The following is a 26295-nucleotide window of genomic DNA, read 5'->3' as shown; positions in this document are numbered from 1 at the left end:
AGTGGCAACACCGAGCGCTAGGCTTGGTTCCAACTTTGCTAGTGCAGGCCCAGGTCCTCGCATCGAACAGCATATGGTGCGCAAAAAGGGGATGTGAATACGTACGGCTACGACTCGACATCAACATCACAGGGGCAGGTGGGGGCTAGTATTCCGACAACTTTATCGTCGCGGATGAACGAGCAATAGAAGCGGTGTTGAAGCTCGACGGGGAGCCATGGATCCGTTGTTGACTGGGTCCGAGAAGGTGTCTGCGATATGATCCCAGTCTGAGAGATGGTACAGATCGGTCGCAATAAATATAGGACCTTCTCGTGTTACTCCAGACCTGGTGAGTCGAGATTCAAGTACCGCTCCTCCAAAATTCTCTTGACGGGTGTATCAGTTACTCGTTCTAGTTGAATTCCTCACATCATGGCCAAATCCGCAGACTCGGAGGACAACAGTCGGGACGTACCCCTGCACAGCGGCGTGTCTGACACGCACGACCTCCATCACGACCGGCACGACCCTGACCATGCGTTGAAAACCATCCGCACGGCGGGTAGCGTTTCAACCAGCGCCGAGCTGTTTGAGAAGATGTACTTGACGCCCAAAAACCGCGTGTTAAACAACATCCGCTCGACGTTTGGGAATCCCACACCTCTGTGAGCGAACCTTGACCCGTAGTGTTATTGTAGTTGTTTGCTGACTGGTGTCCCTAGCTGCCTTGTCGGCTTCTTGTTGTGCATCACCGCCTTGTCCAACGTGCTGATGGGGTGGAGGGGCGCAGGAGGATTGGGCGCTGCTGAAGTGTGAGTTTTTGTCTGGGTCTGGGTCTTTGTGGCTCAGATTTGCTCACGTGACGTCACGCGTATAGAGGAGCATACTACTTCTTCGGAGGCCTCCTTATGATCATCGGCTGTGTCTTCGAGCTGATCCTAGGCAATACTTTCGCTTGCGTCGTCTTCGCCTCGTTTGGCGCCTTCTGGCTCACATTCGCCGCGACCTTGACGCCTTTCTACAACGCTTCGATCGCCTATCAACCCGATGACCCGGCCACCGCGGCGTCGAACCCTGTGTTCACGGCTACGCGTTCCCATGACAGATACTTCCCGCCATTTGACGCGGCGCTACTAGACATTGAGCTGGTCCAACAGCAGTACTGTACAGATAGCCTCGAGAAAGCCTAGTCCTGATTCGACTAGGAGCGGGCGAGCAATGCGCTATGCCTCTTATGGAGGGTAACCTAGCCATTAATGGACTAGTCCGTATCGGCTCGGTTGCAAGGTTCGAATAAGCAGCCAATAACGTTGACAATATTATGAAGAAAGTCTTAGGGCAAATACCTAGGAGCCTTGTATTTGCCAGTCATATAGGGTGGCCTTTGTATGGTTTAGACCTTGTTGGTGTCCACGGCTGTACGGAAAAACGGGATATCGCGCCCCCCTTGAGGCTGGAATACCGGGGGCACCGCCACCCTCCCCTCGACTACAGAGCCGATACAGGCTCACATTTTGCGGGGTACCAGAACAAGGGTGTTCCGGTTTCGGGGCTCTCCTGGATTCAAGGCAAATACGTGGTCCACTCGAATAGATTGAGGATAAGATACATACAACTGAAGTGTGTGTGTGTGTGTGTGTGTGTGTGTGTGTGTGTAGCTAGAGCAAATACGTCTATCACCCCATCAGCGTGACTTCTTCGATGTCTTCGACAGGATCCCCAGGATGCGGGTCCAATGTGACTGTAGGACAGAAGGACCAGAGCCAGAAACCCACGACAAAGAATGAAAGGCCAAAGGGTGTCCTACAAACGAAGCTACGTGGCATGTTTGCATTGTCGTTCCCGCAAAGTAAAATGCGATCTCGACGGCGAACCTCCCTGCGCCAAATGTCGCCGCGAGCATCGAGAATGCGTCCTTAAAAGCGAATACAAGACGGGTCGACAGCGTCAGCCTCCTCGATGGGTGGAAAAGAGCCACGAGGCCGAATTGATGGCCAACAACACCCCGACATCCGTGGGCCTGACTGAGGAGAGGGATCCTGTGCAGCCCTCGACGACCAGAGACAAAGGGTGCAGCAGCAACGTTGGCCACCAATCTGCCAGTCCTCGACCGTCTTTGACGGAGCGTGCCATGTCCAAAATCATGATCGTACCCAAATCCGTCGAGGTATTGGGCACGCCGTTTCCGGCCGACTCAGCCACCGGACTTGAAGATGTGGCGACCAATTCGAGCAGCGCAAGCAGCGACTGCTCCAACCCGCAGGCTGGCTTCACAGAGCAAGCCAACCCATTCGTCCATGGCAACTTAGATCTGGACACCATCCATCCACCTTTGGCGCCTGAGGTATCTCGACTATCAACTGTTGAGGACAAGACTCTAGAGGCCTGGAGCCGATATAGCCTCGTCCGGCAACGTTGGCTCCGCGCACAAGAAGCCGTCACGCTTGTCGATCTGTATGTACTTACCCCGTCTAAGCTCCCCTCCCTAACATAGTATCCTGATATGCGCCCAAGATTCTTCAAGTACCTCTCTCCAATGAGCCCGGTGCTCATGTCGGAGTTTCAAAACCACTCGACCTATCAAAGACTGATCACGGAAGATCATGATCTCGTCACGCTTCTTTGTCTTGCCCGGTGCTGAGGGTGTCGCGCGCAGCTACATGATACACCAGAGATTGTGGCAGTGCTGCAGAAGTTTCCTTGAGCAGGTCGTTCTCGGACGCGGAACCCACTCGGCCAAAAGAATGTCAGTCCTCAGCATCATCGACAGCTGTCTTTTGATTACCGACTGGCATCCTCGATACGCCGATTTTCCTGCCGAAGACGAGATCAGTGGCGATCTGTGTCCAAGCCATCAACCCAACCAGCCCTACGACACCTCGCGTTCGGACTCCCATCTGATCCGTTAGCGAGAAGACGTCCTCGAACCCTCCAAACAGTCGGACCACTCCTCCTGGATGCTGCTTGGTATCGTGACGACCCTGGCCTATAAATCGGGACTCTTTTCTGACGGTCCTGTCATTGAAATATTGCATCCCAAGGTCCAGGCCAGGTCCATACGAACGACCAAGTTGCTTTGCGTTTACCTGACCAACCTCTCGGTTCGGCTCAGTTGTCCAACTCATCTCCCCGAGAATTCCATCTTTGCTACCCAAGCCAACTCTGCTCTGTCCAGCGACGATCCTCTAGCAAAGGACTGGAATTTCTTTATGGACTGCTGGCTAGAGCTGGTCCGCCTGATCAAGACAGCCTCTGTTTTGTTCTTCGAGCCACCTGCGTCGACCCAGAACAGCTCTTGACGGGGCATTATACCATTCTGTTGGACCATTTTCGGCCGTCTCTGACGCGCTAGCAAGAAAGGTTTGCGACATATTCGAACAGTAAGTCGATTCCAATGATCTCGGCTGCGGAAAACTAATTGCCTCTCCCTTGCTAGGTCTTCCTCAATCCCTACGAGACCTTTTGCAGATTGAATTTCAAAATTTGCGAGTCTATACTCACGCCTTGTCGATGCAGGCCATTGTGGAAAGAGGTTTGGCTCGCGGGATGCACGGCACGGATCCTCTCCAGACGAACATTACATCGGCGTGCTTCTCGAGCTCCGACTACGTCTTCTTGCAAGAGGTTGTCGACGGGGCCAGCGAGATTCTCCAAACAGCCACCAAAATGGCCCTGTCTGGCAACCTGCGATACATGCCCGTCCGACAGTCGCTCTGTTTCATCTCGGCCGCCATCTTCCTCCTCAAAGCCATCAGTATCGGTTCGGGGAGCATCGCGATCCGGGCGTCCCTGGACATTTTGGACGACTGTATTGTGGCCTTGAGGTCGTCTCCCATTGATGACATGGATTTCTCGTCCAGGTTTGCCACGCTGATCGAGAAGCGAGTGGCCAAGTTGAGAGAGTTGTTGATCGGGGGAATGCGCCATACCAGCAATAACATCAACAATGGTGACCACCACCAAACCAACCACGACGAAAGCCGTTCGAGTTGCCATGAAATGGGCGACAGTGCAAGTCTTGCGCCTGTGCATGCCACTCAGGACCAGGTCGATCTGGCGTCAGCAGCTGCCACAGAAAACCTCGACATGACATCGCCTGGATGCGCGGGCTGGTGGGCCCGACCGTTCGACAAAAGCATCGCCCCCTTCAGCTTTTCGGGCAATTTCGTCTCCTCGGGCCTCGAGCTCGACTCGCTTGACTTCTTGTGGAATCTGCCCATGGAGAACCAATATGGAGAGTTGTTTCCTTGATGGACAAGAACTTTATGTGAAAAAATTCCCAAGAGTCTTGGTGTCCATTATTTCCACTTTCAGCTCGTAAATGCATCAAGTCCTTCTTTTGGGGACTTATCTCCCTTGACCTGGACGCATCCGTGATTTGATTTGTCGTCTGACAGCAGCCGACTCACTCAGTTGGATGGTGGCATGACAGAAGGAGACTGGATTCTAGGAGGGACGGGTATCTAAATATATCTAAATCAGCTGTTTCAACTGGTACCGGTCTTCTTCGGCATAATACTTTGGAAACCCCACGGCTTCAAAGACTTCATTCGCTTCGAGAGTATCTGGGGGGTTTCCCGACGCGAAAGAGGCCTTGAGATCTTGCAGCGCCTGTCGGACTGCCTTGATCTTGGCTGCGACCAACGCAAAAGGTTACACCACGCACGCGTATCCCATGGCCGCGAGGTCCTTGGTGGAGACGACCTCGGTGCACCCCCCTGGTATGATGTTGACCATGCACGGGAACTGGAGGTCCTGCACCAGCCGCTTCATCATGGCCCGGTCCGGCACTGCCTCGACGAATACGGCATCCACGCCAATCTCGATGAATCGCCTGGCTCTTTTGACCGCTTCGTCATAGCCGAGGATCAGGCTATCGGTTCTTCCCAGGATCCAAATGTCGAGACCCTCGTTCCGCGCGTCCACGGCCGCTTGTATCCGCGCATACGCCTCGTCTTCTGGAACAACAGTCTTGCCTTGAGAGTGTCCGCAGCCTGGCTCGTTCATGCCAGGGTCCGCTGTTTTACCCGATGGACGTTTGAGGGGAGGAAATCCTATGTTTGGGCCAAGTCTGGTCCTCGATCATGACTCCGGCCGGCCCGGCAAGTGCAAACCTGGAGGATATGCGCGGAGGATATGTGGTTCAGCTGACCAATTTTGTGTCACCCCGTACGAAAGGAGAGGCGAGGCGAGGCGCACATACTCTTGAACCGTCCTTTTCACATTCATCGGCCCTCCGTACCCCGTGTCCCTGTCCACGAGGATGGGAACGTCGACTTGCCGCACAACCTCAGCGATCGTTTGCGTCATTTCGCCGAACGCGATATACCCGGTGTCCGGAAGCCCAAGCGACGCGGCGACGACAAAGCCGGACAAAAACACCACGGGAAATCCAGCATCCTAGGTCAATTTCGAGCTAAGGGCGTCGTAGCTACAGGCCATAGGCACGATTTGGGTCTCATCTCGCGCCGCCTAGAGCATCAAATTCCTCAGCCTCGAGGCTTGTAATGAGAGACGAGCCCTTCGGACATCGTTCATCTCCGTCGAGAAATCTACACACTGCGACGTCTGGTTGAGATTTGTCGTTTTGGCAACACAGAAAGGGATGGTCGGGATTTGGCGAGGTCTCTGGTGGGCTGACTGTTGTCTCTAAAGCAGAACCTCCATTCGAAACATACCTCGGTCAAGTTTTCTTTATATGCAACGCACAATGTTTTGACCAGACGCTGGCAGACAGATTTGCATGCATACACAATCCTGGCAGCCATGGCCAGCCTCCTTGCCCGGATAGAGGCGGCTTCAACTCAGCGGCCGACCTTCGGCCTGACAGACCAAGTCGAGCCCAGCTCCGGGCCGGAACCGTGAGGCCGCCAACTTGTTGTGAACGGATGGAATAGACGGCATCATCGGCCTCGAGTCTGACCACCTCGGATGATTATTTGTTGCATACACCGTTGGTGCTGTTGGAATGAATTCCTGAACAAGTTATTTGCCGAACACCATCGGTAATTCCATCGACGTTACTTCATCAGCCCGTCAACAACTTCGTGTGAGGTATAGCCCTAGGAGCATTTAGGAGCATTGAGAGCGATTGAAGGCAGCGAGAGGGGTGTCTTTTCTCATTCTACCGGCCATTCTTTCACCCATTGCAGAGAGATGTGTCAGTGTGTACGCGATACATACCAAGGTCGTGGGAGGTTTTATGTCTCGCCATCTAAGCAAAGGCTAGACGAGCTCGTCCTGCTCAGCAGCGTTGGGTTAACGGCGCGAGACAAATCCGGTGGAAAGCTCTCTAAGACGCAATTAGAATAGTAAGTACGTAAAGGTATCATGTGTTTCTCCTTCATGGTGAAGTCAATACTCCGTCTGGATAGGGTGCGACGGTGAATATAGAGGAAGCAGGGGAAGATACCAGGGGATAATTAGCCCGCATAACCCGCCGTGATGGTGCCAAGGCCCCAGACCCGTTACAGCACCACTGACGAGAATTGGCGGCGTCACCGTTGTCCCTATTCGGGATGAGGCGCGAGCAGAACTCGGCGAGTCGGAAAGTAGGGAATTGGTCCCGCCAGACCAGCCTTTCAGAGATCTGTGCCTACGAGAAGGGTTTCTTCGGATCTTTTCTGAGGGGTCGGAGCGTCAGGGCAAACGCGACGACGTGTAACACCTCTCAAGAGTGTCATTTCTGACGGCATTTATGGCCAATCCTACGGTCACACCAAAACAGCACACTAGTGATGTTTCCCAAGTCTCATGGGCTCGTCGCTCGAGGTTCGTTGTTTCTTCCTGCTCCTGAATGTACCGACCGCGAACAACCCAAGAACTGACAAATGCTCGCAGATGACCGTGGGCCATCATCGTTGAGCGGACTACCCCTCGAGCTCCTCCATGCAGAACTACAGAGACGGCAAGATGCGCCCGCGAAGCCGGCGTGCGGCACAGTGGGAAGACGAGGTGCCTACAACACCGGCATCCATGTCTTTGCCCTCTTCCTTATTCTGGTATTGAGCACTCTCGGTCAGTTGAGGCAGTCTCCGTCTGATATAGCTAGTGGTCCATATTGACCGTGTTACAGCATGCTCCTTTCCCATTATCGCCCGTCGCTTTCCCAAACTCCCTATCCCACATCGCTTCCTCTTCCTCTCCCGGCACTTCGGCACAGGTGTCCTCATTGCGACGGCCTTCATCCACCTGCTCCCTACGGCATTTATATCCATGACCGATCCTTGTCTGCCGGACTTTTGGACAGAGACATACCCGCAGATGCCCGGGTTGATTGCCATGTTGTCCGTGTTCATGGTGGTGGGGATAGAGATGTTCTTTGCAAGCAAAGGCGCAGGACACAGTCACGCGAATGAATGGGAGAGAGTACCGGAGGAACATTCCTCGGGAGAAGGAAGATCGTCGGTCTATGGCAATGGACATGTTCCGTCGGACCACTTGCAAGTGCCAACGACGCCATACACAGATACATCCCCAAAACCTCGAGACTCGGCATCGAGCGACTCAGATCTGGAGCTGGACGACCTCGATCCAGTTGCGGACGAGTCTGCGACATTGAGCAACCCTCACCGTCGCAAAATCTCCGAACATGAAAATAACTTGCATCATCTCACTACCAAAGATGACGAGAACCCTCAGCGACTCTTCCTCCAATGCTTGCTCCTCGAAGCGGGAATTCTATTTCACAGTATCTTCATTGGCATGGCCGTCTCCGTCGCGCAGGGCACGCAATTCGCCGTCCTGCTCATCGCAATTTGCTTCCACCAGACCTTTGAAGGATTTGCCCTAGGATCGCGCATTGCGGCACTCATACCAACCTTGTTCGATGCTTCTTCGCCCAAACCCTGGCTCATGGCACTCGCGTATGGCGCGACAACACCCATTGGTCAGGCTATGGGAATCGTCTTACACTCGCTATATGACCCTGCGAGTAAGGTGGGACTGTTGATGGTCGGTATCACAAATGCGATTTCCAGTGGACTTTTACTTTTCGCAGGTTTAGTGCAGCTGATTGCGGAGGATTTCTTGAGTGAAAAGAGCTACGAGGCTCTGAAAGGCAGACGCAGAATCGAAGCATGTCTCGCCGTGGGCCTAGGAGGTCTGTTGATGGCGGTAGTAGGAGCTTTTGCTTGATCATTCGTGAAGGTATATTTTGATTAGTGCAAAATGACATTAGCTAGTAGATATACATGGATCCAATCTGACATTGCATATCAAATGCGCATAAACATGACCACCGCAAGCTTTGGTTGTTTGCGGGAAAAGATGCTGGGAGGGAGCGCGGTACAAGTTGCGTCATGCGCAGCCCACGCGCCAGAACGAGATGCTCGGCTCACCTGATGAGCAACCCAAAACATTCAACTCACCTGATGGCTATTTACTTGTGGATGATATCTTTCGCTCGTCGCCGCCAGCTTCTCTGATCAACCCCTCTCTTGCAACGACAGAACTGATACCAAATACATCCTGAACGTTCTTCGGGCTTTCGTCTCGACCAAATTCCAAGAAATACCTCCTGTACAAGCTATCCACAGCGATGGCGTACGTTCCGGGCCTTACGCTTCCCGCCTCCATCTTCTCCAATGCCCCCGTCTCGATCCTTCTACCCCTCGGATTGGGCTTGGGATCTGGCCTTGTCTCTCAGCCTGGGAGACTCCGTCCTAAGAGATTCTCAGACCCAGCGGCAACAGAGCTGGGAAAGTTCAGAACCGCTCAAGAACACTACAAGGCAATAAAACAACCCCCTTTCAGACCCCCTCCGTGGGTGTACGCCCCGGCTTGGTCCGCACTCTATATACTCATGGGGTATGCGGCTCACCGGGTCTGGACGATCGGATTGGCAAGCCCGAGTCCACAGACAGTTGAAAACGCAAGAAGAGGGGCAACATTGTACACGATACAACTGGGCTTGAACTTGGTTTGGATGCCTCTGTTTTTCGGTCTCGGCAGACCTATTGAAGCCATGCTCGATGTGGTCGCCCTGACCGGCACTGTCGGCTACATGACCTATGTCTGGAACAAAGTGGACAAGTCTGCCGCATACTTGATGGCCCCGTATCTCGCATGGTTGGGATTTGCATCATACCTGACCGCCGGGACCGGTCATCTCAACGGATGGACGATCAAGCATGAGCACGAGACCCAGCAAGAGACTGAGAAGACAGATTCGTGATTGGGTTCCTATTTCTCAGACCACGAGAAACTTTTGGTCAGGACCTCGAGAGTATGAGGGCAAGACTCTATCTCTATTTATGGCAGTGTGCAGGGGGCGGCGAATGAAGAATTGTTTTTTCATGTCTGAACGAGGTCCGTCTTTTGGGACCATTCAACCGGCCTGGCACCGCATTCTCTGCTCGCGGGACACACCGTCAATGTATATAACATAGTATTTGCAATCCAGCAACCGAACGATAATTATGAAATGATATTTCCTGTATGAGAACTCCTTTCCGCTCCCAAATATGCACGACCTAGCTAGCGTCCTCTATCTGTCTTTCTGTGGCTTTTGGAACAGGACCTTTGAGATGGGCTGCCAAGTTCTGACAATCACCGACCCAGGTCGACTCTGTTCAGGATTCTGGTGCGTGTTCCAAAGGGATGGCCATACAGTGGACGTGCCTTTGCAGAGACGCAACGCGAAGTCCTCCTCCTATAAATCCCTGGCACTCAGTCTCATTTTCCTGATCGTTCAGTACCCAGACTGGATAACCTGAATAGCCGAAAAGCCACAAGAAGAAGAGTTAACCGCGAAAAGGCCAAGAAGAATGTCTGTCACAGAAGGACCTGTAGAAAGATATCTAGGAGCAGTCAATCTCAGATAGCCTCGACATCAACGGGTATGTACGTCGTAAACGAGCCAAACAGACACTTGCTCCAAACCAACAGCGGCGGAGATGCCAAGCCATATCACGTGAGCACATCCCACGCCTTGTCCACCCCGGCAACCAATCACGCTCTTTCCCAGTCCAACTGCGCCTCCCGCTCAGTTTGGCCTCTGGAGGGTTTCACGCCGCGGTTCGTTGTTCATTCAACTCCTCCTCATCGTCCATCAACAGCACTTGGTGCTGCATTGCGATACCAGCGTGCAACCAACTCCTTGCTTCAGATCTTGTAAGCTCAATACCTCTGCTCTTCCTGCCATCGCGCCATCATTCACTCCGCGCCGCCACGCTCTGCGGCCCTATTTACTTTGACCTTTCCAGTCCCCCCGATTGTCTCGGACCTTTGGAGTCCTAGAGTCCATCTTCGAGTCCACTTATATACTGTTATTATCGCTGGCCTGCATTTTTTTCTCCATCATCTGCTCCTCAGATAGGCGCATTCAATGCCTGCGAGCTTTCTTCCTTCTTTGACCTTGGCCTACACTCATTTCTCAATGTCGTCCTCCAATTCATTGTCCCCTCACTCAAGTCTAACCTCTGCCATGTTTACTCTTAGCTATTTGACCTCGAAACCTCGGACAATCGAAGACGAATTCACCTGATCGACATTGTCGCCTTTGTCGCTGCGCTCTCAGCCTGCAAATGACATAGCGCCTCGGTGGGCTTCACCTAGGTCGTTGTGGCATCGGACGCAGAAGCACTGTTGATCGCGAGGCTCCAAGCTCCAGAACAACATGAATCCATACGAGGCTTATGGCTCTCCTACAAACGAGAGATCGCCGCCCAGATATCGTGGAAGGGATGAGTCTTATGAGCGAACCGACTCGTACAGACGAAGATCTCCTGGTAAGCGAGGCTACTTTCCATCCAGTATTATGGCTAATAAATTGCTTAGTGGCTAACGACCGACGTCGGCCTGCTCCTCGCAACCGTTCGCGTTCCCCAGTAGCTATCGATCGTTATCAACCTGACCGAGAGAGGGAGCGAGACCGCGAGCGCAACGGACGCGATGACTATTACGAGGGCAACAGACCTGCAGCGAGGGAAGCAAGAGACACGAGAGATGCAAGAGAGCGGGATGATCGCAGAAGAGCGCCTTCGCCAACTGCTGCAAACATCGATCGATATGTTCCAGGTCAAGACTCCAACAAGCCTGCTGTCAAGGTCAATCCTCTCGCCAACCCTCTGGCTCTAGACACACAGGCAGGTTTTAGCTTCTTTGCAGATTGGTGGCGATTTGAACAACAAGTCAAAGAAGAGAAAGAACGAGCTAAGCACGGCGGCAGACGACCTTCAGATCGTGTCAAGGGCGAGCGCGAGGCCAAAGAAGACCGCGAGAAAGAGCGAGCACAAATCCAGCAGGCTTATGATCAGTACAAACAGGAGTTTCAGGTGAAGATGGCCCGCCAATTTGTCCAACAGCACAAAGGCGAAGAGTGGTTCAAAGAGCGATACGTGCCAGAGATACGAGATCCAATCCGAAAACGTCTGATGGAATCCCGAGAACCCAACTTCGAGCAATGGGTCAGAGACCTCGAAACTGGTCTTTTCGATGAATTCACTCTCGAGGGGATCTACAAGAATGATAGCGACGGGGCCGGTGGAATGGTGGAGAAAGAAGAAGGTGAGGCTGTCGGCGGCGGTGAAGTTCTTGGTGTGCTAGACCTTGTCCCGGCCAAAGGCGGCGATCTCAAAGATGATTCTGTTCAGCAGCCTGCTCTGCTCATCAAGACCCTGGCGCCTAATGTCGGCCGCGACCGCATTGAGGAGTTCTGCAAAGAACATTTGGGAGAAGAGGCAGGGGGTTTCAAAGGCTTATCGTTGAGTGACCCCAATCCGGCCAAGAAATTCCATCGCATCGGCTGGATTATGTTGAATCCTGCCCCCGAAGAGGACGGTGATGTCATGCAGGACATAGAGCGGGGTGACGGCCGGGACGAGGACGGTGAAGAGGGTGAAGAGAAACCACAGCTGGAGAAAATCAGCCCTGCTCAAAAAGCTCTCGATCTTATCAATGGTAAGACCATCACTGATTCGGTGAGAGGCGACTTCACCTGTCACGTTGGTATCCACAATGCACCGAGTGCCCCGAGGAAGAAAGCTCTTTGGGACTTGTTCTCCGCACCCGAACGAATCGAACGCGATCATGAACTTGCGCGACGGCTTGTCACTAAGCTTGATGCCGAACTTGGCAAGGATGAGCATTCTGGAGCTTTGGGGAGGATCGATGCTCGAGTGGAACAGATGAGAAACCAAGGACTTCTACAGCCTCCGCCAAAACCCAAAAAGCCAAACTTTGAGGACAATGATGATGAAATCAAGTTCGAAGAGGAGGGTGAAGAGGGTGAGGAGGAAGAAGACGAGCAGGATGACGAAGAGTTATTGGTCGTCAAAAAGAAGCTGGATCTCATGGTCGAATATCTTCGGCGGGTTTACAACTTCTGTCTGTTTTGTGTCTTCGAGTCCGATTCAGTGCATGAAATGGTCCGAAAGTGCCCTGGCGGTCATCTTCGAAGACCCAGAGCTGGATTGACCTCTGCGGCCAAGGCAGCGGCCAGGGCGAGCGCACTTGGTGAGCCTTTCCCCGGCAAGAAGAAAGATGGTCGGAGTGAGAACGGCATGGACGATGAACCCCTTAGCCCTGTCCAAGAGAGACGGCCTCAGAAGTTCAACAAAAACGACCAGCAGCTTCTTCGAGCGTTCAACTGGGTCAAGACTTTTGAGGAAAAGGTCCTGCAAATTCTGGAACCCGAGTACGTGGACCTCAAGAAGATTGGAGGCAAGCCCGTCGAAGAAGCATTGGACGAAGAGCTGGCGAAGTTTGTCAAGCAAGAGGACGAGGCCAAATTCCGCTGTCGAGTCCCTGAATGCACAAAGTTGTTCAAAGCCGAGCACTTTTGGAGGAAGCACGTAGAGAAGAGACACGAAGAATGGTTTGTGGCTCTCAAGAACGATGTAAGTTGCAGATTGTCCACGAACTGGATGCAGTCTACTAACAATCGCAGCTTCAACTGGTCAACACCTACGTTTTGGATCCATCACATATCGCACCGTCGCGGTCGGATGCCAATTCTAACGGTCATTTCCCATTGCCTCAGAACCATCACCTGAACAACGGCACTCCTCGGGGTTTCAGCCTTCAGAATATTGGAATGAACATGATGGGTTTCGGCCAGAATGCCATGATGGGCATGCAGAATGTCCACGGCCCACTTGTACCTGGGGTCAACTTCAACACGGATGGCATGAATGGAAGTGTAGGACATAGTGGTGGCCCTATTCGACGTGGCGGTGGGAGATACGGCAACCGACCTGGACCCTATGATCGAAATCAACGCGGTAGTCAACGTGGCTACAACAATATGGGAGGCATGTTGCGAGGCAATCTTGTTCCCGGCCTCACGCCTGGTTTCATCGCTCAGGGTGGAGGTGGAGGCGGTGGCAAATGGGGGGACGGCGCAGGTGGTGGTATGAACGCCATGGGACCAAGAGAAGCCACCCAAGGCCGAAGTATCAAAAGCTACGAGGATCTCGACGCTCAGCCGAACAGTGGTGGAGGCAATGCCGGAGCCGCCGCGGCAGCACAAGCAGGTGGAGGTGCAGAGCTGGACTACTGATCTTGCTGTGACATGGACATGGCTGAAAGCCGAGGGAGGCACGTTCACATTATGTGCGTTTTTGTACAAGATAGGGAGAGATGGACGAGATGGGAAAAGGTGCACATGATCTTACAGAAGAAAAACACACTCAAAGTACTCAACAGTCAAAAGGCGATGTTGTTGGTATGGAGCTTCGGAGCTTGAGGTGTGTTTTGCTATGGGAACCAAATTGCCTTGCTTAGCATTCGTTGTCTAAACACGGGTCCTTTTTTCGACGATCGAGCAGACCACAGAAGAGAAAAGAACAGACGAGAAGAGGAACAAAATGACACGGAATCTCTCTCCCAATTGATACCAAACAAAGGGGGCTCGAGGAGACAGCGTGGTGGTGCTGTAGACCGGGAAAAACCTCGTGAAGTTCTAAGTCGTTCTGTTCCACTAATTAAACAGTCCACACGTATGTCGACGCGATTAGCTAGCTAGCTACTCACGCGGAGTAGAAACGCTGTAGGGAACCGGGTTGGTAGAGTGAGTGAGTATTTGGTTGGGGAAAAGGCATGTCGTTCTTCTCTTCTCTTCTCTTCCCTCATTCTGGAAATTTATCATTCGCTGCCTAGTGAATGAATGAACACAACGACCCAAAAACAAAAGCCAACAATATCCGTGTAAAGGACCTGGCCCTAATAACTCCAATCAAAGAGGAAGGCCAGCTCATACCAATCCAAATCCATATCTTTCCGCTCATGGTTGTGGTTCCGGGTCGCACAACCCTCGTACCAATAACAGTAATTGCTTGCGCTGCCAATGTCATTTATCATCCTGCTGCCGTTCCCTTTTTTCTATGCCCTCTTGCGCAACACTCTCCGTCCTGCTGCCGGCTCTGCCACTACGACTTTCTTACTAGTCGTGCCCGTGCCCGTGCCCGCAGTGGCGTTTCTCTTGAGCGCCGTCTTGGCTGCGCTGGCGGCCCTCGCGACCCCTCCCTTCTTTTTCTCTGTAGTCGCCACATCCTTGGTGTGTTGCGCGGATGTGGCTTTAACGGTGGCGGGTCTGCCTCCGCGCTTGGGCTTGACAACGACCGTCGTGCCGGTCGAGGTGGTAGAAGCATCCGTCGCGACGCTGCGGGTGCTTGCCTGGCTGAACGCACGTTGCGGAGAAGGGGGCACGCTCGGTTTCGGAGGCGGGAGCATTTGCGCCTTGGCAAGGGCGGCGGCTTCTTTCTTCTCCTTGGATGCCGTCCGGGTCAGCTTCGCGGCGGTTGCGGTGCCTCCTCGTTTCGCGTGCTCAATCATGCCATGCACGCTGGCGGATATGGCCGTTGTTGCGGCCGTCGCGGCTGATTTCAATGGTGATGCCGGACGGATGGGAGATATGGCGGTGGCGCCCGGGCGGCCGAACATGTTCTTCGTAGGGGAAGCCGGCAGGTAGGGATCTTTGATCGGTGAGCGGGGGAGTGTGCGAGAGTTGTGGGAGCGTGGAGAGAGGACCGAGATTGGTGGTTGTTTGGCTACAGCTCGAGAGGCAGGGCGTGTTGTCGGGACTGCTGCTGCTGCTGCTCCTCTGGCACGCTTGGTATTCTTGGTCACAGGGAGCGTATCCAGTGCTGCGGACTCTGCCTGGTCATCCTCGCTCACTTTGTCCAGGGCAATCTGAATTTGAGGGCTCATGCGCTTCCTAATTCCCCGAGCAGCGGTTGCTTGTGGTGGTTGAGCTCGGATCGGAGAAGGCAGCTTGGTCGAGCCACTTTCTTGTGGGAGAGGAGGTAGAGGTTTGGGTGCAGGGACCTGGACGGATGTTGTTTGTTTGGGGGGTGAAGTACGAGGCTGGTTCTGCTTGGCGATGGAAGCTTCATGCTGTTGCATCAGCTCCCGCATGGTCATCTTGCGGATGGAGAGAGGGATGCGGTTGACGCGTCGTTCGATGCGAGCTCTCAGGTCAGCACATTGAAGCGCATATCCTGCTCGCAGCTGGCGCGCTCGCTCGGTAACTAGGCGGTTTGTCAGAAAAGAACCATCACCACATAGCAGGGTGTTCAATCGCCCTCACTCTCGAGTTGGAGGTTGTCCATCAATGCTTGCTTCTGTTGCTGGGTGATTCGTAACCTCTTGCGCGCTGGGCTGCCGGAGGGGGTGACAGCACCGCCGGCGCCGGCGCCTTCGTCCATCTCGTCCGATTTTCTCTTGCGAGAATTTGCTGGTGCCATGGTGAGGGTAGGAGGAATTGATCGTTTCACGAGTGGTGTCAATGAGGGTATCTCGTTTCAGGCAAAAGAGTAAGGGTTTGACTTGGATGCAGCGTGAAGGAGGATGGTCAATGACAAGTCGGTAGTCGAGAGGAAGATACAAGTCGATGAGGCGCAATGCGGGAACCAATTCGGGCGGCGAGATAAACAAATGATGCAGCTAGTGCCTTGGCAGGACTCGGCCAATCATAGTACGTCACAGCGAGTGTCACACCGATAGAATGTGATTGGTTCATCATATACGCTCAGCCTCGGTTGATACTCGGTCCACATCCCGCGTATAGCCAGACTGCGTCTCTTACATGAGAAAGGGCTCAGTGTTTCGACGAATAGATCCATCAATTGACTCGGTAATCCCATGATAGCAGTCTTCTTTAGATGATACGCGCTGTTAATTCACGCCTTTGAACACAACCGTGTCCTCCCAAAGGCTCAAGCTACATCTTCAATCACAGGGCGCATAAAGGTGGCATCGACTTCTCCAACGACAGAACCCATGTCCGGCATTGACGTAACACGTGCATGTCGGACATCAGAGGTAAAGCTAACCAGGGGAACTCCATACAAGTATATTCTCCAATTGAGCTGCCCATCTGATCTTCTTGATTCCTTCTGCTACCACTTTAACCCTCACGCACACTTCACCTAAACACGCTTTTCTGCGCACAATGTCTGCCGCTCTCTCAGGTGTGTCCACGCTCTCGCGCCGTGCGCAGGAGTGCTCGAAACCCCCAGAATCGCCACTGTGGCATGTATACACCGACCAGTGGCATCCGTCGTCGAATCCGGGCGGCTTTGTCAACGTTGGCGTGGCGGAGAACAGCCTCATGCACGAAGAACTGGAAGCCTATATCCGGACCAGCACGCGTGTCCCGCAGACAGCATTCACCTACGGCGACGGGCCGCGTGGATCAAAGAGGCTTCAGAGGGCTGTGGCTCGGTTCCTCAATCGCCGGCTGCGTCCGGCGCTGCCCGTGGAGAGTGAGCACGTCGTCATCACGAATGGCGTCTCCCACGCCATCGAGCATGCCTCTTGGGCCTTCTGTAACCCCGGCGACGGCTTTCTGCTCGGCCGTCCGTACTACCGCGCTTTCATCCCGGACATCTCGCTGCGTCCCGGTGTCGAGGTCCTCACGGTCTCGTTTGGCTCGGTAGATCCCATGGGCGTGCAAGCTGTCGTCAAGTACGAAGACGCCATTCTCGCGGCGCGAGAACGGGGCGTCCACGCAAAAGCCCTCATGCTGTGCTCGCCGCACAACCCGCTCGGGCGATGTTACTCCCGTGAAGCCCTTGTTGCCTACATGCGCCTCTGCCAAAAGTACCAGATCCACCTCGTCAGCGACGAGATCTATGCCTTCTCTACTTGGGAAAACCGTCACGATTCGTCTCCTCCGCCCGTCTACTTCACCTCGGTCCTGTCGATTGCGCCAGAGGGCATCATCGATCCTCTCCTCGTCCATGTCCTGTGGGGGATGAGCAAAGACTTTGGTGCCAACGGTCTCCGCGTTGGGTACATTATTTCGCAGTATAACGAAGCCTTTCGCGAGGCTCTGCTGGAGGTTGCAATCTATTCCTACGCGTCATCTGTCGCAGAGCACATCGCGGCCAATATGCTGGAAGACGATGCGTGGGTGAACAGTTATATCCAACTGAATCAAGCCCGGCTGGCCGAGTCATATAGCCTTGTTGTCGAGTTTCTCGACAAGCACAACATCCCATATACGCCCGGGGCCAACGCCGCGTTTTTCCTCTGGGTGGATCTTGGTAAGGCATACCTGGAACGACATCCGGAACGCCGGCCAAATTCCGGTGAAGCTCAGGCTGATGACGGGACGAGCGCCGAGATCACCCAACTGCTCATGAAGAACAGAGTGTTCTTGGGCGGAGGCGCAGTCTTTGGCGCCGAGACTCCTGGGCTATTTCGCATCGTGTTCAGCCATCCAAGACCATACATACAAGAGGCGCTTCGAAGGATTGTCAAAGCGATAGGAGCCGCTGACGTCGAATGAAAGGGAAAGGCGAAAGAAGTCAAAAAAGTGTTGAGGGCATTCCATAGAGTCGGACCTCATATCCGCTCAAATATTAAACTCTGACACGGTCTTTCTAGACCTGGGCACGTCCTCTCCCCTGTTCTGACCTTTCTTTCGCCTCGGTCTGCTTTCACACAAGTCTTACCTTGTCAAAGTTGAGTGTGCCCCGTCTCAGCTTCCAGACCCAGAGTGTCACAAATAGCAGCACATCGAAAAAACTGAAGACCAAGCTTCCTCCAAACACAAAGGCATGATAGCTCCAAGCGTCTGTCGAGCTGAGATGTGCCGTCTGACAAACGATCGCCCAGGGTAAGACGTACAACATATTCGATACCAGCGATTGATACAGGTACCATCTCGGCACTGTGGCCAGGAGGATTGTTGCCAGCTCGGTGCTGAGTGCGTAAAAGATGTAGCACCAGTCGATCGTGCGCCACATGTGGGCTGTGATCGACGCCACGCTGTCCGAGTCAGAGAGATAGTGCGCAAAAGGCTTGCATCCGAAGAGTGAAAGAAAGATGCAGAGGGGAACCTCAACTGCCAGCGCAATTGCCGTTGCCGTAATTGCAGGAGTAGTGATATCTACAGACACACACATGAACAGTCCTGGGTCAGCTATAGGTTTAGTGCATGTGACAGACTGTAATAATACTCACCGCGAAGCTGCTTCCAGGTTGCCTTGGCCTTCTGCACCTGCGTCCCAACCTCGCTCCTCCATTGACCCCATCTGTGTCCAGTAAATGCATTCGAAGTCGCCTCAAGTGTTTGGACCGGGACCATAACAAGACCCCAACGAATGGTATTGAAGATTCCCCAAGCCGTCGCATAGTCGGCCCCCATGGACACAATATTGCTGACAAGCCACAAATAGAACGTGTTCCTCACAGCCGACTCGACAAAGGTCAAGATTCCAGGTCTTAGAAGCACTTTCAATGCCCTTAGGCTGGGACGTGTTACAGGGACGCTCTGGAGTCCCCTGTTTTTCCTGTGCAGTCTGAACACGATGATCGCGAAGTATGCTAGGCCCGCAAATGCCGCAGCAAAGTCACACCCAAGCCGAATTGCAGCTTGCATGTTGACGGTGGGTTTGGAGGTCCCAACGTGAAATCGGGATATGATCAGCAAGTCCAAGATGATATTGACGGCAAAGCGTATCGCACTGATGAGAAACGGTACATCTGGGTGGTCAAGCGCCCTGGCAGCATTGGTGACGGCGACCTCCACGGCAGCGCTAAAGACGGAGAATGAGCTGATGCGGACGTAGGTCAAGCTCGCTCTGCGAACCTCCTCCGGGACAAACCCAGCGGCAAACTGTTTGGCGGCCCCAAGAATGATGACGCTCACAACCAAACCCATGATGCTTTGGAATAGTACCAGGGTGTGAGTGAGTTCGATGCGGGATGAAAGCGAGCGCGAGGACTTGTCTCCAATGATGACCCACGCAGCTCGAGGGAGGCCTTCATTGATGACCTCGGCTACAACGCCAATATAGGTATAGGAATCGACCGTGACGACAAGGGAAGAGTTGATGTTGGCCACCCATAGTTTTGAAAGCGTTCCGTAAAGAGCTGGGAGAATGAAGCCCACAAAATTGTAGGCCAGAGCACCGCAGAAGCTTGAAAGTTGTAGAGTCAGCTTAGAAAGCTCTCATCAAAAAGCTCTAGATAATCACTGACCGATCGCGACTCCATATACCGTGGTCCCGAGGGGCATCTTGCTCACGTTCGTCGTCGACCTGATGAGAAGCGGGTTCAGTCACCTCGACCACGTCCTTGGAGGAGAGCATGGTGTATCTGTATGTGGTCCGCAAGGCCCTGCGAACGGTTCTTGAGATGAACATCTTGTAATTTATGGGGCGTACGGAGATGCAACGCTCCCATCACATGTTTCAATGTCCATTGTTCCTCACGGGGTACAGAAGAGGAAAAGATCACAATTGCCAAGGTTACACAACAGCAACGAACGAGCGCGGGGTTGAAGGGCGACCAAATCAGAAGGACGAGTGATGCGAGATGCAGCCAGACAAGCGAGGAAGTGACTCAAGTCGTCTTTGATGAGGAGGAGGAAATAGATGTGTAGCAGCTCTGTCGGAAAAAAGGCTGGTGGGAGTCGCGATAAACTCGTTTGCTTTGTCGTCAAGATTGACAGATTGACAGACCCTGTGTCAACCCTGACCGACTTTGATGTTGGCACAGGGAGTGCCCATGATTCACATTCTATATTCGGGCTTGACGGCAAGAGTCGAACGTTGGATCCGATCAATCAAGTCAATCTAATCCTGAGGCTTCTGAAGTCGCTTCTAAAACAGCCTTGGCAGCTGATCGTCACCTGGACCAGCATTTATCTCGTTGAGCACACAAGCACTCCAAAGTGATCGGTGATTACAAAAGGTGAGCTTTTGGCGCAACGGCCAGCGGACTCGGATAGTACGTGCCTCCCGACTCGTCTCCTCGGTGTAGGATCAACACCACTCCGACATCTACAATTCTCCGTCCCGACTACCGCTACGTATCGGTGGACCTCACTCCAACCACACAGGACCAATACCTAGGTCAGAGGTTGTAGAAAATCCTCTGATACTTGCGCCCAATTGCAGTTCGCCAACCCCGCACAATTTGGCAAGGCATAACGACGACGTCTCTGGCTACACAAGTCCTTAATATGGATAGCCGAATCAGGCCAGAGAATGCCTCGCGAGATGCCGAGCAGACAGATCCCGTCCGAGGCTATTAGAGACCGTGGGTATTTTTGTATATGATCAACTCACCTGTACACTCTGCAGCGGCATATCGTTGTTGTATGTCTTCACGTTAACCCAACACCAACCTGACCAAGATGAAAGCTGCTCGATACTATGGCAGGCGCGATATCAGGATTGAGACAATCCCTGATCCACCACCCCCAGGCCCTAATGAGGTAAGCCAGCCCGGTAGAGTTCTATATATCGTAGACTCTGCTTGCGTCCGCCGCCCGCCCATCGCTGATCACTCCAGGTGACCATCGACGTCTACTGGGGCGGCATTTGTGGTACTGACCTTCATGAATACACATCGGGCCCTCTCACCATAAACACGCCAGATAAACCTCACGGTATCACCAACGACCACATCCCCGTCACGTTCGGTCACGAATTCTGTGGTCGGGTCTCTGCGCTGCCCTCTGGATATCCTGAAGACGGACCCTTCAAGCTGGGAACCCCCATCATGGTCGATCCACGGATTGTCTGCCGGAAATGCACCGCGTGCACGAGTGGGTGCGACAATATGTGCACCAATTGGGGTTATATCGGCCTCAATGGCGGCGGAGGCGGTGGCGCGGGCTTCAGCGAGAAAGTCAACGTTGAAATGAGGATGTGTCATGCTCTCCCTGACGACGGAAGTGTTGATCTGAATAGCGTGGTGCTTTGTCAGCCTTTGACGGTCGGGCGACACGCGCTGTCAGCAAGCGGCATCACCGATTTTACGGGGTTGAACGTGCTTGTACTGGGGGGTGGCCCAGTGGGGTTGGCCGTCTTGCTCAATCTGCGCGCAAAAGGGGTGGGCACTGGCCTCAGTGGGAGGGTGCTGGTCTCCGAACCCACGGCAAAGAGAAGTGAGATGATTCGACGACTAGGACTGGCAGCTCCGGACGATCTTTTGGACCCGTCAGTCTCAAATGTGGCAGAGATATGCAAGGCGAGGACCCAAGGGAGAGGAGTGGATATTGTGTTTGACTGTGCAGGCGCAAAGGCGGGTATGCTCGCGGGCATGGAAAGCTTGAAGCTGAAAGGAACGTACCTCAACATCGCCGGTTGGAAGCAGCCGTTCGAGATTCCGATGCAGCATGCTTTCTTCCGGGAGTTAACCACCAAGTTCTCCATGGGGAACAACGATAACGATTACCGGGAAGTTGTGGAGGACTTTGTGGCGGGTAAGTTCGCTGGTGCTGAGGCTCTGATCACGAGGAGACTTCCGGTCGAGGAGTTGGCCGAGAAGGGCCTAGAAGAGCTGGTGAGAAACAGGGATGACCATGTCAAGATTGTTGCAACGTGGAGGAAAGATCTCCTCAACCTGTAATCAGCGTCTTCTATTCTTCCGCTGAAAGTGCGTCCATTCATCTGGCCATCGGTTAACGGGCAGCAGCGCCAGCGGCTGCCAGCCTCTTTGCATGCATGATGCGTACGTTGCCTTGCTTGCTTGTCGCTTCACGGGAATGCTTTCTCATTGTTTGTCTCATTCGAATGGGCTCCAATCCGAGGACCGACCGTGCAAATAGCGAAGCCTCCATACCGTACAACCGATCCATCTTTTACCAAAATGCTGAAATCAGTGCGGAAGAAAAAGGTTCCGACAGCCCAAAGCATGTAGCTTAATGTGCGAGTTTCGTACAAGCGGCCCCTTCGGAAGTCATTTCGGTCGCCACACATCTCTCGCCCAACCATCGGAAATCGGCCCGGCTATGTTCCCCAGGTTGTGACCATGCGGTCCTGAGCAAATGCGGAGATTGAGATGACGAATGATGTCCTTGTAGAACTTGTTGTACGCTCCAACGCCCATCCCAGTACAACCCGAGGTGTTACCTCAGCCTTGCGGAAGCTTTTCGGCCGCCCGAAGCCCGTGTTCTGAACAAGGGGTTTCCTCTGTATATAGAGGCCGTCAGAGAACACAGAGAAGTAACGTTCTCAGCAGAACCCTTCCGACCATAAGCAAATACTTTCAAGCAAGAGAACACATACCGATTGACATGTCTAAATCCAAGAACTTCGAGATTGCAATTGTTGGGGGTGGGATTGCAGGCCTGACTCTTGCCATTGCCCTCTATCATCGCCAGATCCCCGTCACGATATATGAACAGGCGGCTCAGTTCGGCGAAATTGGCGCTGGTGTTTCATTCTCCCCCAACGCAGTGCAAGCGATGAAGCTATGCCATGAGGGCATCTATGAGGCTTTCGAAAAAGTCTGTACGCGCAATGTGTGGCCTGAGAAAAAGCATGTCTGGTTCGACTACCTCGACGGCCATACGGGACCACATCCGGGCCAAGAGCGGCAGGAGATTGCATTCTCGATCACGAATTCCTTGGGCCAGAATGGAGTCCATCGTGCGCATTATCTGGACGAGATCGTCAAACTAATTCCCAAGGAAATTGCCCGGTTTGGCAAGAAGCTCTCCGACATCACCGAGAATGAATCCAACGGGAGGCTGGTCATGAAGTTCGAGGATGGTTCAACCGCCGAAGCCGATGCAGTGATAGGATGTGATGGTATCAAGTCTCGCGTTCGGCAGATCATTGTCGGAAAAAACCACCCCAGTGCGCAACCGAGCTATACTCACAAGTATGCTTATCGAGGTCTTGCGCCGATGGACAGCGCCATCAAAGCAATTGGTGAAGAGCTGGCAATAAATTCTTGTATGCATGTGAGTGTGCCGATTGAGCCCCCAAACATTGTTTAATCACTTGTTGACATCCTGGGTACAACAGATGGGTCCTGATGGTCACGTATTGACGTTTCCAGTCAACCACGGCCAGACATTGAACATTGTCGCATTCAGGACGAGTCCTGACGACTGGCCAGACTCCCAGCGACTAACGAGACATGCAAAGAGGGAAGAAGCTTTGAGAGACTTTAGCGGATATGGGTCGAATGTGATCCGGCTATTAAACCTAACCAAGCCTGACTTGTCCGTGGTAAGTCGCAGTAACACCGAAGAAACAAGGTTGAACAATACTGATACGTCTGGAAGTGGGCAATTTTTGACCTAGGAGACAACCCTGTACCTACTTTTTATAAAGGTCGCATATGCATATCTGGAGATGCGGCTCACGCGACATCCCCGCACCACGGTGCTGGGGCCGGCATGTGCATTGAGGATACCGCTGTCCTTGCCTCTTTACTCTCGGACGAGCGAGTCCAGTCACCGTCGGACCTCGATGCAGTATTCGCAACATTCACTGCCCGGCGAAAAGAGCGAGGGCAGTGGCTCGTTCAGAGTAGCAGATGGATTGGAGATTGCTATGAATGGCGCGCCCCGGGCATAGGTAAAGATTTCGCAAAGATTGAAAAAGAGATTAATGAGAGAAATGGAGTCATTGCAAATGTGGATGTTGACGAAATGTGCAGGGAAGCGAAGGAGGATCTAAGAAAGCGACTCGGAATATGAAGGAAAACGATGCGACTCGGGAACGAAACCTGGAGGAGACCTACATTCTCGGCATGAGCGTTAGTCTAAGTCTGTATTGCATGCACGATGTTTCAAATGGTACATATAGCCTTCGAACCTGATTAGCTCGCGGTGTAACAGGAGGTTGGACATGATACCCATTGCGGTGTTGAACTGAGGATGAGGCGTCTCCCAGAATGGTTCCACATATAACGGTTGGTCCACTGAAAGATTGTCGAGCGTTGAGAAGCTGGAGCGCTTCGAGGCAAGATGGGCTCGTGTGTATGGTGGCTGACGCGAGCATGAGACAAACAACGCGCGTCGAGGCTGAACATCGATTTTCAGAAATTCCACGCTAATCCTCAATCAGTACCAAACAAGGCTGTGCAAGGCTGCGTTAGGCTGAACTTCACTTCTTCATCAAGGCAGGCTCGCTCATGATTAGACGTTTCCCTACTCACTCAAGCATTTGTACTTAAGAGCCTCAAGTATTCCGCCATATATACCCTCGAATTCTTGTGCAATCGAGAGATGGCGCTTCCTGGCCCTTCTTCACCCTTGTCCTCACCTGCAAACCAAACCATCTCCAGAGAACCCAGACAATACCGGCCAGCAAAAGAACTCCCTTTCGAGCTAGCGCAGCAAGTACAGACCTACTTTGAAGAAGGGCTATTTACCCAAGCCTTCAGCTTCCTCCTATCTATAATCGGCAACAGCGCGTCCCCCCTCGCTCGTCTCGCGCCGGCCATAATTCCACCACCTGCTCAAATCGCCCTTGCTGCCACACTAGCAGTCCACCCCACTACTACATCCAGAACCAATTCGCGCGAGAAGTGGAACCAAGCCAATGCCGCTCTTCGTCTGCTGAGACTAATTCAGAATCTCGTCGGACCTGTCAACGCTGACTTCAACACCGCATTTTCATTCCGTAAATTTGACTTTCGATTCACACGCCGCAGTGACCATCAGTTTGACGATGATGAGCACGATTCAGAGGGCGGCGAAGGCGACAAACTAGCTGGTGCAAGTGATCTGAATACTCCCTATGCCCGCTCACAGAGCCTTTGGGCACGCGCCGAAGACTTCTGGCAACTTGTGGGTTGGGCATTCAACTGTGCATGCCACCCGGGCGTTTATGCCACGCGATGGAATCATTACCAGCTTCTGCTTGAATTCCTGATTGATGTGCTAGAAGAAGACTGGTACATCCGATCCACGTCAGGGGATACATCTGTCGATGAAGCCTTGCTCTGGCAGTACATCGAACTCTCCGGGGGTGGACATGGACGCGCAAGACGGATCCTGCGAGCCATTTTTGCCGATGGGAGTCCGCGCTCCCTTAGCGAGTTCCGTGAGGTATTTTCTAATGAATTGAAAGAACCCACGCGGGAAGATGGGAATCTCAAGAAGCGGGAAGTCGATGTCAATATTGACCAGGATATCTACGGCGACTATTTGGGCCAGGATGACTTGGACATTTTAGAAGACGGCGACGACGACGACGACGACGACGACGTGGCAAGCACTGGCACGGGAGCAAGTGGACGTCCATCAAAGCGTGTACGGAAACGGACCCAGACACCTTCGTCGAAGGGAGTAACGCCAAAGACTAGTGGTGGCAGTTTACACAGCGGGTATACCACAGATGGCGAGGGCTCCTCAACTTCCCTGTCCACGAAACTCGGTGGCCCTTCTTGCGTCTCTCTCCGTCTCCGGCTGCTAAAGCTGCTCATCCACATCTCCTCTCACCAGACTCTGATGGCGACCTCCCCGACGACCTTTCCCGACCTGGAAGACCTCTATACCCATTATGTTGAATTTATTCGCCCTCTCCCTGTCGCTGCCTTCGCACAGGTTGTCCTTCCCCACCCTTCAAATCCCCTAGAACCGCCGTCCTTGAGGAATATGTGCGAAAGGCTCCTTCAACAGCTCCTCGAAACCTCCGCCCCTAGATACAAGAGCCATGTCTTGCTCTCCAGGAGGAAGCTGGAGCAAGAATATCTCCCCTTCGCCGCGTCAAAGAACAGTGTCGATGCCAACGCGAGAATCAGTCTCTTATTGGAGAGTCTGACGAGATGTCTTGTGAGGACGGGCGAGCTGAAGAAGACGGAAAGATTGGTTCAAGCGGCCAGGGCTGGCGTGGAAAGGAGGATCAGCCGTGTCGCGGATTCGGTAGAGAAAAAGGCAGGTAGCAAGAAGAGGCAAGGAGACGAGGCTGTTGCGTGGGAGTGGTTGGTAGAAAGTGGGGAGAGAATCCAGAAAGCGATAGAGGGTTCAGCGCTGTAGGGATGAGATGGAGTCTGAGACGCGTCTCGTGGCAATTGTTGGAGTGGCATCACACGAAAGCTGTTCAGCGTACTGTCTACCCAGTACTCCAACGAAGAACCTTTCGAGCGGAATTCTACTCGTCTGTTCTCACC

The 26295-nt window shown here is 53.2% G+C and overlaps 12 protein-coding genes across 12 annotated transcripts; 9 read left to right on the top strand and 3 right to left on the bottom strand.

The window, feature by feature from the left end:
* Positions 1-414: 414 nt before the first annotated feature.
* AYO20_04797 (hypothetical protein) lies at positions 415-2891 on the top strand (the record flags this gene model as incomplete). The annotated part of the gene is made up of 6 exons (XM_022643092.1): positions 415-647; positions 705-794; positions 860-1141; positions 1906-2436; positions 2497-2616; positions 2675-2891. 6 exons carry the CDS (start codon positions 415-417, stop codon positions 2889-2891), a joined length of 1473 nt encoding a protein of 490 aa, XP_022500903.1.
* Positions 2892-3492: 601 nt separating this feature from the next.
* Positions 3493-4233, top strand: AYO20_04796 (hypothetical protein; the record flags this gene model as incomplete). Its single annotated transcript, XM_022643091.1, has 1 exon — positions 3493-4233. One exon carries the CDS (start codon positions 3493-3495, stop codon positions 4231-4233), a length of 741 nt encoding a protein of 246 aa, XP_022500902.1.
* Positions 4234-4635: 402 nt separating this feature from the next.
* On the bottom strand, positions 4636-5750 carry AYO20_04795 (hypothetical protein; the record flags this gene model as incomplete). Its single annotated transcript, XM_022643090.1, has 3 exons — positions 4636-5036; positions 5097-5382; positions 5661-5750. The coding sequence occupies 3 exons, from the start codon at positions 5748-5750 to the stop codon at positions 4636-4638; spliced, it is 777 nt and encodes a 258-aa protein (XP_022500901.1).
* Positions 5751-6719: 969 nt separating this feature from the next.
* On the top strand, positions 6720-8118 carry AYO20_04794 (hypothetical protein; the record flags this gene model as incomplete). The annotated part of the gene is made up of 3 exons (XM_022643089.1): positions 6720-6753; positions 6823-6999; positions 7058-8118. 3 exons carry the CDS (start codon positions 6720-6722, stop codon positions 8116-8118), a joined length of 1272 nt encoding a protein of 423 aa, XP_022500900.1.
* Positions 8119-8521: 403 nt separating this feature from the next.
* Positions 8522-9157, top strand: AYO20_04793 (hypothetical protein; the record flags this gene model as incomplete). The annotated part of the gene is made up of 1 exon (XM_022643088.1): positions 8522-9157. The coding sequence occupies one exon, from the start codon at positions 8522-8524 to the stop codon at positions 9155-9157; it is 636 nt and encodes a 211-aa protein (XP_022500899.1).
* A 1443-nt stretch (positions 9158-10600) lies between these two features.
* On the top strand, positions 10601-13483 carry AYO20_04792 (hypothetical protein; the record flags this gene model as incomplete). Its single annotated transcript, XM_022643087.1, has 3 exons — positions 10601-10712; positions 10762-12821; positions 12872-13483. 3 exons carry the CDS (start codon positions 10601-10603, stop codon positions 13481-13483), a joined length of 2784 nt encoding a protein of 927 aa, XP_022500898.1.
* Positions 13484-14304: 821 nt separating this feature from the next.
* AYO20_04791 (hypothetical protein) lies at positions 14305-15668 on the bottom strand (the record flags this gene model as incomplete). Its single annotated transcript, XM_022643086.1, has 2 exons — positions 14305-15452; positions 15512-15668. The coding sequence occupies 2 exons, from the start codon at positions 15666-15668 to the stop codon at positions 14305-14307; spliced, it is 1305 nt and encodes a 434-aa protein (XP_022500897.1).
* Positions 15669-16375: 707 nt separating this feature from the next.
* On the top strand, positions 16376-17716 carry AYO20_04790 (hypothetical protein; the record flags this gene model as incomplete). Its single annotated transcript, XM_022643085.1, has 1 exon — positions 16376-17716. The coding sequence occupies one exon, from the start codon at positions 16376-16378 to the stop codon at positions 17714-17716; it is 1341 nt and encodes a 446-aa protein (XP_022500896.1).
* Positions 17717-17867: 151 nt separating this feature from the next.
* Positions 17868-19523, bottom strand: AYO20_04789 (hypothetical protein; the record flags this gene model as incomplete). The annotated part of the gene is made up of 3 exons (XM_022643084.1): positions 17868-18319; positions 18394-19352; positions 19414-19523. 3 exons carry the CDS (start codon positions 19521-19523, stop codon positions 17868-17870), a joined length of 1521 nt encoding a protein of 506 aa, XP_022500895.1.
* A 1049-nt stretch (positions 19524-20572) lies between these two features.
* On the top strand, positions 20573-21792 carry AYO20_04788 (hypothetical protein; the record flags this gene model as incomplete). The annotated part of the gene is made up of 2 exons (XM_022643083.1): positions 20573-20653; positions 20731-21792. The coding sequence occupies 2 exons, from the start codon at positions 20573-20575 to the stop codon at positions 21790-21792; spliced, it is 1143 nt and encodes a 380-aa protein (XP_022500894.1).
* Positions 21793-22459: 667 nt separating this feature from the next.
* Positions 22460-23875, top strand: AYO20_04787 (hypothetical protein; the record flags this gene model as incomplete). Its single annotated transcript, XM_022643082.1, has 3 exons — positions 22460-23131; positions 23196-23402; positions 23459-23875. The coding sequence occupies 3 exons, from the start codon at positions 22460-22462 to the stop codon at positions 23873-23875; spliced, it is 1296 nt and encodes a 431-aa protein (XP_022500893.1).
* Positions 23876-24406: 531 nt separating this feature from the next.
* AYO20_04786 (hypothetical protein) lies at positions 24407-26161 on the top strand (the record flags this gene model as incomplete). Its single annotated transcript, XM_022643081.1, has 1 exon — positions 24407-26161. The coding sequence occupies one exon, from the start codon at positions 24407-24409 to the stop codon at positions 26159-26161; it is 1755 nt and encodes a 584-aa protein (XP_022500892.1).
* Positions 26162-26295: the final 134 nt, after the last annotated feature.

This window comes from Fonsecaea nubica, assembly GCF_001646965.1.
Source record: "Fonsecaea nubica strain CBS 269.64 chromosome Unknown Scaff26, whole genome shotgun sequence".
NCBI classification, from domain to species: Eukaryota; Fungi; Ascomycota; class Eurotiomycetes; order Chaetothyriales; family Herpotrichiellaceae; genus Fonsecaea; species Fonsecaea nubica.
This window is presented reverse-complemented; position numbering and strand designations above follow the sequence as displayed.